This window comes from Motacilla alba, chromosome 9 (assembly GCF_015832195.1).
Source record: "Motacilla alba alba isolate MOTALB_02 chromosome 9, Motacilla_alba_V1.0_pri, whole genome shotgun sequence".
Taxonomy (NCBI): Eukaryota; Metazoa; Chordata; class Aves; order Passeriformes; family Motacillidae; genus Motacilla; species Motacilla alba.
Window position 1 is genome coordinate 6103382 of NC_052024.1, and position 13462 is coordinate 6116843.

The 13462-nt window shown below is 45.3% G+C and overlaps 1 protein-coding gene across 3 annotated transcripts in view; it reads right to left on the reverse strand.

Annotated features, from left to right (window-relative positions):
• Positions 1-102: 102 nt before the first annotated feature.
• STAG1 (stromal antigen 1) overlaps positions 103-13462 on the reverse strand; it is a 162891-nt gene continuing 149531 nt past the window's right edge. For 2 of the 3 annotated variants that reach the window (XM_038146399.1, XM_038146400.1), the window contains exons 28-34: positions 13258-13386; positions 9644-9849; positions 7328-7499; positions 6157-6267; positions 5275-5389; positions 3883-3963; positions 103-3801 (exon numbers count right to left, since the gene is read on the reverse strand). In XM_038146399.1, the coding sequence (XP_038002327.1) occupies positions 3778-3801; positions 3883-3963; positions 5275-5389; positions 6157-6267; positions 7328-7499; positions 9644-9849; positions 13258-13386 (838 nt within the window). In that variant the 3' untranslated portion in view covers positions 103-3777. The remainder of the gene's footprint in view (positions 3802-3882; positions 3964-5274; positions 5390-6156; positions 6268-7327; positions 7500-9643; positions 9850-13257; positions 13387-13462) is intronic. The other variant, XM_038146401.1, reaches the window with a different exon arrangement.

Consider the following 13462-nt stretch of genomic DNA (forward strand, 5'->3'; position numbering starts at 1 on the left):
AGCACTGCACGAGCCTGAAGGAGGAGAGAGGGAGGACGGCCGTGTCCCAGGCAGCTTCTCTTCCCAGGAAAGTGCAGTGAGTAGAGCTGTGGAGCTTGAGCCTCTACCTTTGGGGGGGGGGGGGGGGAAAGCAACAGCTAAACATCATCTAAAAGCACAATATAAAAGGAGCATTTCAGATAGGAGTTCCAGCTCTCCAGGTTTTTGGATGCGTGGGAGGCAGCACCTTCAGGCTGCAGACACACTGGCTGTCCTGGCTGTGCCGTGAGTCTGTGCCTCAGCATGAAAAGGCTCTCGGTGCTGTCCCAGGGAACAGAGCCAGCTGCAGCAACAGGGGAAGGAAATTCAGATGTTACTGTGGTGGGTGTCATGACCATGGTGGGAGTTCCTGGTTAACTGTGAGAAAACTATGAGGGTTTATAATGCCCAAGAAGATTTTCCAAAGGTAAAGCAGTTTTAGAGGCAGAAGCTGTGATAGGTGAAGGGATACATACACAGCTCCTTCAGCTTGCCCAGAGTCAGAAAAAGACAATCCATGAGAAACCCATTTGTCATAAAGAGGAAAGTACAGCTTTGTTAGTTGTTTCCTAACCTCAGTGTTGCTACAGACTCCATCCTCTCTCCCATCCCTTGCCAGCACAAGAATTGGGCTTTTAGATCCTCTCCATTTCCAAACAGGCAGTTGCTCTAGCAGGACATGCTGGAAACAGGCTCGAAAGCTGCTCTGACCAGGCTTCTGAGAATTTCCTTGAAGTCCAGTCACCTAAAAAAACAAGAGTACAAAATAAAGTCCCTTAAATAATGTGTAGCCCTTGAACTTAGCAGCAAGGCAAATTACTTACTGTGTTCCTCAGTGCAGCAGGAGTTGCCATAACTTACAAGCAGTTGGAGACTGAGCTTTCAGGTTCTGTCTTGGGAGTAGGTGAGACTTTGAATCATCCTTGTGCCTCAGCTGCTGCATCTTTGTGACTGTATCTTTGGGCCAGGTGATAAAGCAGTCAGTTTTCTTTAGCACTACAGAGATGAAATCTTTCATGGGTTGGACACAAATAGCACCTTGCTCCCTGAGACATGGGAGTAACATGGACATTTTGTTTCAGGAATCTGTGAAACTTCATTTAGCCCAGCTGGTTGGTAGAACTGTGAAGCCTTTCCCATGGCAGTTTCTTCCCACAGACTCCAGGTCACTTCAGACGTGTAGGGCAGAAGAGAGAAATTCTTCTCAAACCTTGTGGCATTTCAAGACATTGTAAGTTTTAGCAGTGCAGCTCTTGCATCTGGTGTGGGGCTTTCCCAGATTTACAGCAATCCCACATTCACCACCCCTCTACCCCCCAACCAAAGCACACCATGGTGGAGGGGAGAAAGAAGCCCAGAGAGGATTTCCACCACTCTTAAGGCTGAGTGGGTAAGGGAGTGGGGTACAGGTCTGGTTGTGAAGCCTGGAAAGCTACCTGTCAGTTTTACCTTTAATAATTCCTTGAATTCCTACTACTACATGGGATGACAAAATGCAATGGTCCAAACAAGCACTTAAAAAGAAAACTATAGTGAAGAGGGTGCTCATCATACTCATGATTTTGAATAGTTTATTAAATGAAAGGTGAAGCATCAGTTTTAAATTGTACAAAAGGAAAAAAAAAACCTCATATTGTAAATGTACAATTTACAGAATTACTAGCAAAACCAATCAAGGAGACACTCATAATACAAAAACCTATTGACTGCAAACTGAACTGGAGACCCATTTCAGGTACCATGATAATAAATGTTTGTTATACAGTATTCTACAATGTTAAATTAGGAATCAGTTTTCCACACAGAGGACTGTGAAGCACAAGGTTTGTCTGAGACTCTGACTCAAACTGGGCAGCATCTGTTGTGCCATCATGCTCACAGAGTGATCCTGGGACAGGTCCTGCAGCCATTCCCGCCCCCAGGCCGTGGGGGTGCACAGAGGGAGGTAACAGGGTTCATAAAGTTCCGGCTAGTTCTTGGGATCAATACATCCCCAACCCACACGAAGGAATGGCTGAATTACCTGGTCAAACATTTTTGGCAACCGTGTCTGAGAACTGCACGTGTTGTGAGAGCCAAGCTCAGCCGGGTGAGGTGCTGGGCTGGGTGAATTTGGGCTCTTTCGCTGCCCACGCTGGGCACTGAGGGGTTGGGCTGGTGTCCAGTAAGCTTGAAACAGAAAAAAGCTCTGTGATTATTCTGCAGTTGCTAAAACCAAAGCACCTCTGAAAGTGCTGTGCTCCAGGTGGGTCAGTCTGCTTTGTATCCCAACTGCTACTGAGTGCAGAAAGATGAAGGTTTTGGGGCCAATTGTTGGAGATCTGGAGCTGTGGAGGGCCAGCACTGCTGGTGCCAGGCCAGGCTGGGTAAGGAGCAGCTACTACATTGAGTCATAAAATTGAAGCATAATGAAATTCCAAATTATTGAAGACATTGAAAAATATTTTAGTACAATGAATTAGCTGAGAATGTTTTGGGGTTTTTTTGGAATTTTTTTTGATGTTTTTAGCTTTTTTGAAAAATCATATTTTTTTCCCAAAGAATTACTCTCAATATGCACAGTTAACACTGAAAATGTAGCTGTAGTCCATTGTAAGCTTAAGAACTTCACCATCTAAGCACAAATTTCTATGCAGCACATACAGTACTTCTAACTGGCAAAATTAATTTACAAAAATAGCGGAAAAGGGTATTTACGGCATGGAAAGTAGACTCTGTTTTATGGTACAGTTAAAATTACTTTTAGTATGCTAAAGTGATCCTTTCCCCCACCCTTGAACTATTTTTTTTAATAGGAAAGTTGCTGTTTATGTACCTTGTGTTGGCAGGCTTGAAGTAGGTAGTAAAAACAGCAAAGTGATTACTTGAGAACCATTTGTGTGTTTTACTGAGAATACTTTATTTGCTGGTATAAGTTGCTAAAAATGCACAGAGCAAGTACCAATAGAAAATTTACTGGTTTTGTGTCCCCATGTGCTATATAAAATGAATGTTACACAGCATCTGTTGGAAAAGTGGCTTCATGGACATCTCTTACTTTATGTCCCATTATAAATAAAAATAAATCTTCTCAAGAGTATAAAATCTGGGTTTATCATATCAGAATCTGAAATTTTTTGGCAGAGATGCACGTCATTAGAATTCTAACCTCTTCTCTGAGAGTGTTCTTCTCCATGCCTATGAGAGGACATAAGCGTACCATAATGTTAATCAAATCCAGTGTGTTCCAAAACACTTTTCCATAGCCAGAACGACCTGCTTACAGCAGCCTTGCTAGTCAGTGGCTGATAGGCATAGGTTTAATAAAAATGGCTAGCTTTGAAAACATAAAAAGGCAAATGTTAAAACTGTTTTAAATTGTACAGCAGAAAAATAAAGTTAAAAAAGTTCTGTTTTCACTCAATGTTGTTTTCAGAAAACATATGTAGAACAGTGTTTATTTTGACAGCTGTCTTAACAATTTAAAACTTCCTCCTCATCCAGAAAAAAAAAAATCCATATTAGGACAGTCAAGAACGGGGATACAAATGATTTTTTAGGTCAGCCCTTCTGAGGTGACTGGATTGGCCAACATTCCCGTGTGTCATTAAGAAGCTCCTCTTCTCTCCGTCACTACACCAAGGGGTTGACCTCAATCATTTGGTTAAAAATCAAACCGTATCACATCAAAAATGTGGTTTTCATACAAGCTATCACAGTATATAGGCCTCTAGCTCTAAACAATAGAGTTCCAAGTTTGTAAAAGGTCTTCGCTGGACTTCAGAACATGGGCATGCCAAATCCCTGGAAAAAGGGAAAAGACGGCGGTTACGAGGGGTGGGGCAAGAGCGGAGCTCAGAGCAAGCAGAACGAGCCAGGCCTTACTGAATCGTCCTCGATGATCGCCGCCGAGTCGAAGAAGTCCGGCCGCAGCTCCGCGCGCTCGCGCCGGTTCCGCGACGGCGGCTGCAACACACGGGAGTTGGAACAGCACGGGGCATGGGGGGCCCTGCCCGCCACAGGGCCACCCGTGCCTGCCCCCCACCTTCCCCCAGTGCCACAAAACCTGGGGCAAACACAGGACACCGCTCCCTCGACTCTTCATTAGTGAAAGAATGGGGTAAAAGCTGATGGGTTCTGATTCGAACTCTGTGCTCATAGCTAAGGACTCGCCCAAGGTTCTTGTTGACTTAAGGATGTTTCTGTATTGGGACTGTAGGTCAGATTGCACAGAAACTCCCTCTGAACTCTCTTTATGCTTTAAGTTCATAGTGAAACGAGCTCTGACGTAGTCAAAAATGGATTTACCAACAAAAGGGTATGGAAGATATTGAAATATTTCTGAGGCCTAAACTGTTGGTGGTGTCCTTCCCCACGAGCACAAGAGTAAGTGTGAGCCTCACTGGCTTGATCAATTCCTTCCTTCCCTTGCCTTGGATGTTACTTGGTAATCACATGAGTGCTGGCAATAACCTCAGTATGCAGCCGCCTTTCCCAAAGACACTGTAGCCCAGTCCTAATATAACCTAGGGCTTGTTGTTTGGATGCGAAGGGAGAAACAGAAAGGCATAAAAATGGTGAGGTGTGTAAAGTAAACTGCTCCTTTATCCCATTTTACAAGGGAGGAGTCATTCCAGAGGGGAGGCCAGTTAAGGCTGTAAGTGCTGCAAGGAACTTTTCCCACCAGTCGGCACAGAACTGGAAGGGACTGAGGCTGCCATTGATGATGGGACCTGTTTGGGAGCAATTCCTGTTTAAGGAGCTCCCATTCACACACCAGTGCCTGTGCTCCCTCCTGCTGTGCCAGCAGGACTCTGGCTGTGACCTACTGAGACCTCGAGTAAGGATCCCCTGCCCAGCCCACCTCCTCAAAATCAAACTAACCAGGAAAGGGAGAGAGAGACCCTTGGCTGTGCCAGTCTGACACATGGTGGCTGCAATAAAGAGCCTTGTCAGCACAGCCTGCAACTCATAACCTGATCCCTGTGGGCTGACAGGTCTGAGGTGTGTGATGGTGCTGCTGCCAGAAGCTGCCCAAGAACACCATCTTGGGAAGAAGGAGCACTAAGCAATGCTCCTTGTGTGGCTGTAGAACAAACCCACTGGGCTCCAGCCTGCAGCTGGAGGCTCTGGGATGTGCTCACATCATTTCCTCTCTAATGTTCAGACAACCAGAGGCCAGACTCAAAATTTTGGAAATTTTTGTTTACACTTCTAAAATTCCTTTTAAATTAGCTTTCAACTGTTTTAAACTTGCCATTGATAAGATTTACTGACCAGATCAATGACCATTGTGTCCTCAAATTCTTCATTCATGTCCTCTAGCTGGCCTCGTGAGGACATCATTACATCTTCAAAGATGGGCTCAGCGTCATCTTCCATTAGACCTCGTCTGATTAAACAGAGAGAGAGAGAGTCATTTCCAGGCAGAAAAACTTCCCAGCTCTGGTCTTTGTCATTAAAAAGAATGCTCAAATCCTATCATTTAATGCCTTCACTCAAACCCTGATGCTGAGGGTAAAGCCAAGGCTCCCTGGAATACCAAACGGAGGAAAATCACACACGAACTCCCCTCCCCAAACCCTGGCCCAGGCTAGAGCAGCAAGTCCCACTGACAGCATTAGGACCAGGAGCTGAAGTTGTCCCAACAAGAACAGGGCAGTAACTTCTCTTCTGTTTGTCTGCCCTTTTACCAAGGAGGAGTGACACTGTTTGCCAGGATCACCGGTGACTCCAGCAGTGCCTTCAAGCCCATTCCAAAGGCTGTAAAGGATTCCAGCCCCCATGCTGAAGGACTCAGCGGGATCAGCACAGAGCATGTGGTGCCCCAGTGTTAACCCACGTGTGTTCCCTCCATTACAGCACAGGGAGACACCTTGGGAACAAAGGATGGAGAGCACAGACACAGGAACAGGCTCGTGGGCAGAGCTCACAGCACACAGATCATGGAACCCTTCTGAGGAATGGGGAGCTGCACCCTCACTGGGCCTGGTGTCTGGCCACAGTCACAGAATGGCAGCGCTGGGCTGGATCCATCCCTCTGCCTTCACCACAAGGGTGAAACGGCACAGAACCCACTGGCTACCAGCAGGGAAGGTAACATTTCACTGTGGTGTCCTGCACATGTTCTGCTGAGGGCAGCAGCCTGTGAGCACTTACACTGCGTGCCTTACGCCACTTCTGCCTTTCATGTAGTTCATTCCTGTCCTGTCCTTTCGATTGAGATCCTCCAGCTTCTGCTGGCCCAGCCATGAGATCTGCATCTGGGGACTGACACACAGGGGTGAGTTAGGACCAACAGCAGTAACAGTTCTGAGCTGCCTATTCTGAGGCAGTTTCTAGCTCCAAGTTCTGTGTCTGGCCATGCTTCAGATTAGGATAATTAAATCCCATCCATCATTGTACACATCTTCTGGATTCCCTTCCACAGTCTGTCTCCTCTCACTGTACGTGTACAAAAAAATCAATTAACTGGTACAATAAAAGCAGGTATGGAAACACTGACATTGCTCCTTCATTAGGGGCAGGCACCTGGAGCGGGTGCACCTCTAACATTTGTTATTATTAAATAGCACTTCGCTGTGTCAGATGAGGCAAAACATGAGCAAGAATGGATCCAAATTAGTAACTGACAAAAATGTCACACAACAATGTAAACACAAGTGGTTTTTACACAAATACCCTGATCAGCTTAAGGACCAGTACCTCATCCATGTGTAAATACCTTCCAGGCTGCACTGCTGATGCCACCAAGCAGCCCGTGACCCACAGCCAGCCTGTGCTCACCTGCTGCACCCTGGCAGCACCTGCTGGCAACACCCACTGACAGAAAATAACCAGTGTTTTCCCTCTAAATGGAGGTGATAAAATGGGAGCAAAGGGACAAAAAGAATATATAATTTAGGGCAATTACCTCAAATCAAGAATTACTAGCTCAGCAGCTGGAAACGTAGAAAATATCAGTCAGGGTGTCTGGAGAACCTTAACTCTGCTATCAGACAGAGGGGAAGAAAAGAGTATCTACAGGTCTTCCAAAGAAACAATTCCACCCAGCCTGGGACACAAGCACTAGGATGATTTGACCAGAACTGCATGGCTATGCTACGAGATAGTTTTAACATAAGGAATTTCTACTATTATTCCATTACCACATATTTTTCTGGGACCTGAAGACAATCCAAGTATTGCTGAGCTGTAGTCAAGGCATTTCCAGGTGGCTTTGCAAATCAACACTGCATCTCTGGAGCCACAGGCTAACAATATCACTATAAACCACAAGCAATTCCTTTGCTTGGCTGACTGTACTTGATGCTGAAATTCCAAGACTTACTTGTGTAAAAAATCCTGTTCAGATCCCTGCTCTGACTCGTGCTCTTGGATCTGCTCTCCCATTTGTCTGGTGTTCTCTCTCAGGACAGTGGAGGTGAGCTGAGGTGTCTGCAGTGTCCCTGGAGTATGGATGTTCTCATTCCTGTTCAGCCAGGAGCCTTCCAGGCTCTCATCTAGAGAGAGAACACTGAAATCACTGCTCGTTTCTGACCACGTGCAGGGCAGCATTCAAACAAGTGTGCACTGAGGGATCACCTGGATAAACGCTTGGAATTGTAGGATTTTCAGTTTGAATTTTATCTTCTGTTTTTTAAGTATTGCTACCCTCTATTCTCAGCAATAACAACAATTTAGAGGGAACAAACACAAACCCCATTGCAAACAGAGTCATACTGCAGCACGGCCTCAACTGCTGGGCATCTCGAACATAAACAAGCAAGGTAATTCCCAATTCCTGAGTTTACAATTGAAGACTGTTGATCTCATGCACCTAAGCAACCAAGATACAGTTAAACACTAAGACAAGGTGAAGCACAACCCCCAAAATCTGGTCACTCCAGATCTTTAGAACTGTCAGAACCACTGGAGTGGAGCAGGGAGGTGACAGTTACCAATAAAAATGAGATAAAGATGACTGAAGGTCTAGCTGGGATCCTGTGCTTATGTTGGGAAGGGAGCAAAGCAGAGAGGAGGGGAGAGGGAGGACTTGAGAATGGGTTAGAGCAGGAAGCGTGCAGCCAGAGACACACAGAAAAAAATTCAGTTGCTGGAGTGAAAGACAGGAGATGACAACAGAGATGACAAGATCACAGATTTACTAAGAAGAAATGTGTGGTGAGAAAAGTAGATGGGGATCTCCATGGATCTGTTCACTCTTCCATTGCCTTTTACCACCCTTTAGGTATAAATGTTGTCTAAAAAGCTGCCTATTTATTCTCAATTTTACTTTTCAATTGTTTTTATGTTAGAGATTTTTTTAAAAAAACTATTGATTTCCTTAAGGCATCGTGAAGAAATGTCACAGAGCACATTTCCTCTCAGAAGGAACACGGAATGTTCTCCAAGCCAGTCTGTACTGGATTTAGGTGAGAAAGGAACCAGAGGGGACTGGATATGGTTCTTTGATGCCACAGTAATTTCTGCAGTGACCTTTCTCCTATTAGATCCTTCAGAGTAGAAATTAAACAACAACAACAAAAAAAAAAAGATTCTCAAATGGAAAGTGTTGGAAAGAATTCTCCCTTCTACTGATCACTGAAAGAGGATGACACAAAAGAGTATGAGATAAGCAAAGCCTAAAAACTACATCTTAAGCCTTACTGGCAGGCAAAGATGCTACTACACTTCCCAGGGTAAAACAATAACATATTGGTAAAACACAGTAGAACAGAATGAAAATGGCAACAAGAGGAGAGAAGAAAACCTCAGTAGCTGAATTCTGTAAAAATCTTGGCATCCTGAAAGAAGGAAAACAGTGCCTGAAGAAAGGAGCCAGTATTTTATGTACCTACACTTGAGGCTGGTTGTGAGAAGGACCTGGTGGCAGGGTCTGTTCACCATGAACTGCAGCGGAGAATGGACCTGGCTGTACGGGCAAACTTTTGAGGAATATTATGGGAAACTGCTGTATATTCAGGCAAATGGGCACTAGATTCCTTACTGAGGGATTACCGCCATAGATACTGAACTTGGAAAAACCCCTGAAGTTTAAGATCCCACTCACATCTACTGTACAGTGGAACAGCAAATTAGCATTCACAAAAGTCCACACTACAGCACACAGATTGACCAGGAACAGCTGCAGCCTTGTAAGAAATCTGCTATCACAGCCAGATTCCTGATGAACACATCTGAGGTCCCAGAAAGAGTGAATGCAGACAACACCAGATATCAGTACCATTTTAAACAAAAATGGTGTCTTTTTAGTGTTCCCAATGGCCCTGTAACAACAGAGATCTGTTATCAGAATTTCTGCCTGGAATCCGTTCCAAATCCCTGAGAATTAACAACTCCCCAGAGGGAACCACAGGCAGAAATCCAGCATTCCAGGAGTGAGAAAGAGCAGGTAACTCCACAAACACCTCCTCCGGCAGCAGTAACAGCTTTTAACAGTTCCGATCGCCAATTTTGGTCAAGACAAACAAGAACAGGGGGCTGTGGTGGTATTTCCCCTAAAGACACGTCCAGGCCTGACAGAACCAGCAGAACAGATGCCTCGATTCTGCCACATCCAGAACATACCACGAATTTCTGCATGAACTGGTAAAGCCCCCTCTCCTGAGCGTCCAGAAGGCCAAAGCCCTGTGCCCTCACTAACCTTCCACTCTCTTTTTGTGGAGGGGGGGTCGGCCCTTCTTGTTCCTGACGGAGGAGGCCTTGCTGCTGCTGCTGCCGCTGTTCACGGACATCCTGTCGTCCTCACCGCCCGTCACCAGCGAGTTCCGGTACGAGATCAGCGGCAGCCATACGTCCTCTCTTCTCTCCATCATCTGCTCTGTCAGGAACTTCTCCAAGTAGGTGTGCCTGGAAAGGAAACACAGGGGCTACAGAGGTGCAGCAGTGTCCCCACAGACACCTGGATATGGCCGCTGTGTCAGCAGCCAGGCTGCGTCAGAGCCGCTGCTGCAAGGATGCAGGATGTCCTTTGGCATCCTGGAACAAGAGAGATGGGTTAGTCAAATGCAGGCATTTATTTTTCCATAAGAAATTTGAACACCTGGTCCACTGCCATGAAAAGTCCAGTGCACACATGTTAGCTGAAAGGAGGAACCAACAACTCCCTCCTGTCTGGAGGGCATACGAACTGTTTTCTTTTTCCATTGATTATTTAATTATGGAATCAGAAGTAATCTCTAAAATGAACACGCAAATCTACATATATGTGATTCTAACGAGTTTGGCTGCAGAGCCAAACATTCAGAAGTTTGGTAAGAGAATTCAGGTACTTCAGCATCACTTCCTGCACCCCTCAGTCACAATTTCCTTTAAAACCACCTTGCCAGGTTGCCAGCAGTGGGAGTCAACTCCACACATTCCACATGGAAAGGCAGGGGTTTCCTCTGTTAGCTCGTGGCAGCTCGGAGTTGTTACACAGCCCAACTCCAGAACAGGCCCAGGAGCCACACTGCTCATGGGAGGGTGGCATCACATCAGCTTTTTGATTCAATGAATGGCGTAACTTTGCTCAAGAAACAGCAGGCTCCTGTCTACTCTTTTATTGAATATTGTCAATGCTTCCTCCTTCCCTTTTTCATGTGAATATTAACTCCCAAACCTGGCAGTAATGGGAAAATCTTAGCGTATTCTCTATTTTAGGGTACCCAACTGTGCCACTTGAGTGCTTCATGGCTTTAGAGAATCTACCTGCAGAAGTGTCTTGGAAAAAAAGTTCTTCTGCTTCCAGTTTGTATTTACAGAAGCAGATTGCATGTTTATGGCCAAAGGAGGAAGGAGGAAAACAATACCACTTGGTAGCTCTTCACTGCCTGGATGCCAAACTTGAGACATCTTCTGCTCAGCATTTTGGGGGAGCTTCACACTGGCAGTTCCTATCAACTCTGAATTTCCAGAAGTGAGAAAACCATGTTGAGGCTCTACCTCACCTGACACCCACCTGATCCAAGTCAGGATCCAGTCTAAGCCAACTGTGTCTTTGAGAGAAATAATTGGAAATAAGAGCCTCCAAGGACAATCTCCACTATTCTGTCCTACATTGGTTCTCAGGATTTCCCTGTCTCTATCTGCCTTTATGGGTTTGTAACAGAGTGTTAGTACAAACTCTTTTTCTCCAGCTGTATCAGTCTGGCACCTTATGTGAACAGTTTTATGTGAAATCCATAGATTTGAATAAATCCATCAATGGCTATCACCACTTCTGAAGGTTACTCATAAAATGAGTAGCCAGATTAACAGACTAGGAAAACTAAATCAAATCAGTGGAGCTGCTTCACTCCCAAACTGGAAGCTTCTCCCTTTTCTAGCCCCAGAGGAAAAAGCCAGCAGCCCAGCAGAAGGAAGCAGATGCCCTGTGGAACAGCAGTGTGTGCTGGACCCTGTCAGGAAGGGCGTTCTGGAGCAATGCCCTGACACCTGCAGGCTCTTGGGTGGATGATTTGGGGGTTGAGGCAGAGAAGCCAAGCTGGAGAACCTGTGCAGCCAGGCAGCCACGTGTTCCTGAGACTGTGAGGGCTCCAGAGCACTTCTGGCTGCAGACAAGAGCCCATTGCTGAGTCTGGGGAGGGCTCTGGGCAGGGAGGGAAAGAAGTGATCCTGAACATGGGACTTCTCCAGCAGATGGTGGTCATGGACCTTCCTGCACACAGGCAGCCCCTGTAGTGGGGGAGAGGTCCCTGTGGATTGGAGGAGCTACAGAAAAGGGCAAATCCAGCATCCCACTCCTGTCCTGTCAGTGGAGCACTCTGGGCAGGAGTGGAGCCACCTCCACAGGATCCTTACCTGTCAGCAAATTGTGCTGACCCTTCTCATGGTCACCACAGCCTGTGGGGCCAGGGGCAGGGCTGAACTCACCCCAACACAGCAGGCTGGCACAGATCAGATAAATCGGGCTCTAAAGGACCTATTTCTTTTCATGATCATCAGATTCCGTGAGGTCAATAGCTCAGGTACAGATATTCCACCACAGCAATCCTCATACTCCTGCGGGAGCAGCCACTGGTTGTGTATGTGGGCAGGGGAACCTTTGAGAAAGAATTTAACATGGCAACATGGAAGGTGAAGGAACAGGATGTCCCAAAGAACTGAATTTCACTCAAAGGCTCAGGCTAACAGAAGCTGTCAGGGGCAGCATGATGTAACTTTAAATGTCAGACACTGGAAACTTGTGGAAGGGATGACTCTGCTGAAAGGCTAAACTTCACTAAATTCAACAGGAAACAGCCAGTGGCACTTAGACCACCATGTAGGAGAACCTACAGCTCAGCTAAGAATATAAGCCATAAAATCCTGTTATCCTTAAGTCCTGTCCTGAAGAAAGAGGATAGAGGCTGACAAGATTCCAGGATGTAACAATGGAGAGCAGATGCACAAATGGAGTGCCAAGACAGCCTAACTAGATTATCCCATTCCCTAGCTCCTTTAACTATTTGTCCTACAGTATTCACTGACTTGAGACATTATTGATACAATGAAAAAGTGAAGTTGGTTCAAGTGTGCACACAGTAAAAATCACACAAAGTTAACGAAGCTGCATCTTTTACTGCACAGATAAAGCTGTAATGTTCATAGTTGTTAACCCTAACAGAAAAGTCCTTTAAAAGAAATGTCTTCACAGAAAAACATCTGTCAAACCTTCCCAGCAAGGTCTGACAAAAAGAGTCACTTGAGGTCATTCCAGTTGATCTTTCTGACAAACACTCAGTGAGGTCACAGAATTGACCAGAAAGACACCTATAACCATAAATCAGCAGATCTGGCAACTGCACTTTTAAACTGGTCATAAAGTTATTCAGTGAATTTAGTTCCACACTGGGCACATAGTGCTTGGCTGACATTTGACTGGAGTCCTCTTCCAATATATTAAAAGAAACAACAAATATAGGTTTACAATTTATGGAAATAAAGACAGAAACGTGTTTCTGCAGTGGTGACAGCCTGTAAATTCCCTGCATTGCTAATGTGTAATTTCTTTTCTTCTAGCCTAAAAAAGGACTTTTTATTTTCAATACCCCACGAGAAATTTTAAATGACATTGCTTTGGGAGGTCTCAAACTCACCTCATTAGCAGGTCTGATTTTTCTTTTCCCATTTATTTTTATTACTTTAAAACACAAAAGGATGAGTAAGTATGTATGTGAAAATGTCTCAGGGACTTTCTGCAGCCCTGGTTAGATTGTGGAGACCTCAAAGGAGAGAGCTGGAACACACACTGCAGGGATTAACAGAGCCCAGGGAAGAAAACTGAGCAGTACTTACACAGTCTTTTTGTCCTGTCGCAGGAGTTTGGAAGAAAATTCACTAAGCACTTCCAGGAAAGCAAGGTTAGGAGGTGGATAGTCTTGTCCTTTCTGATTCTGGTATTTGAAGGCAAACTCTATGCCATCTCTACAGTACAGAAATATTAACACGTTCAGACATTTTTGCAACAAAAACAACAACACAACCCCAAACAAAACCCCAA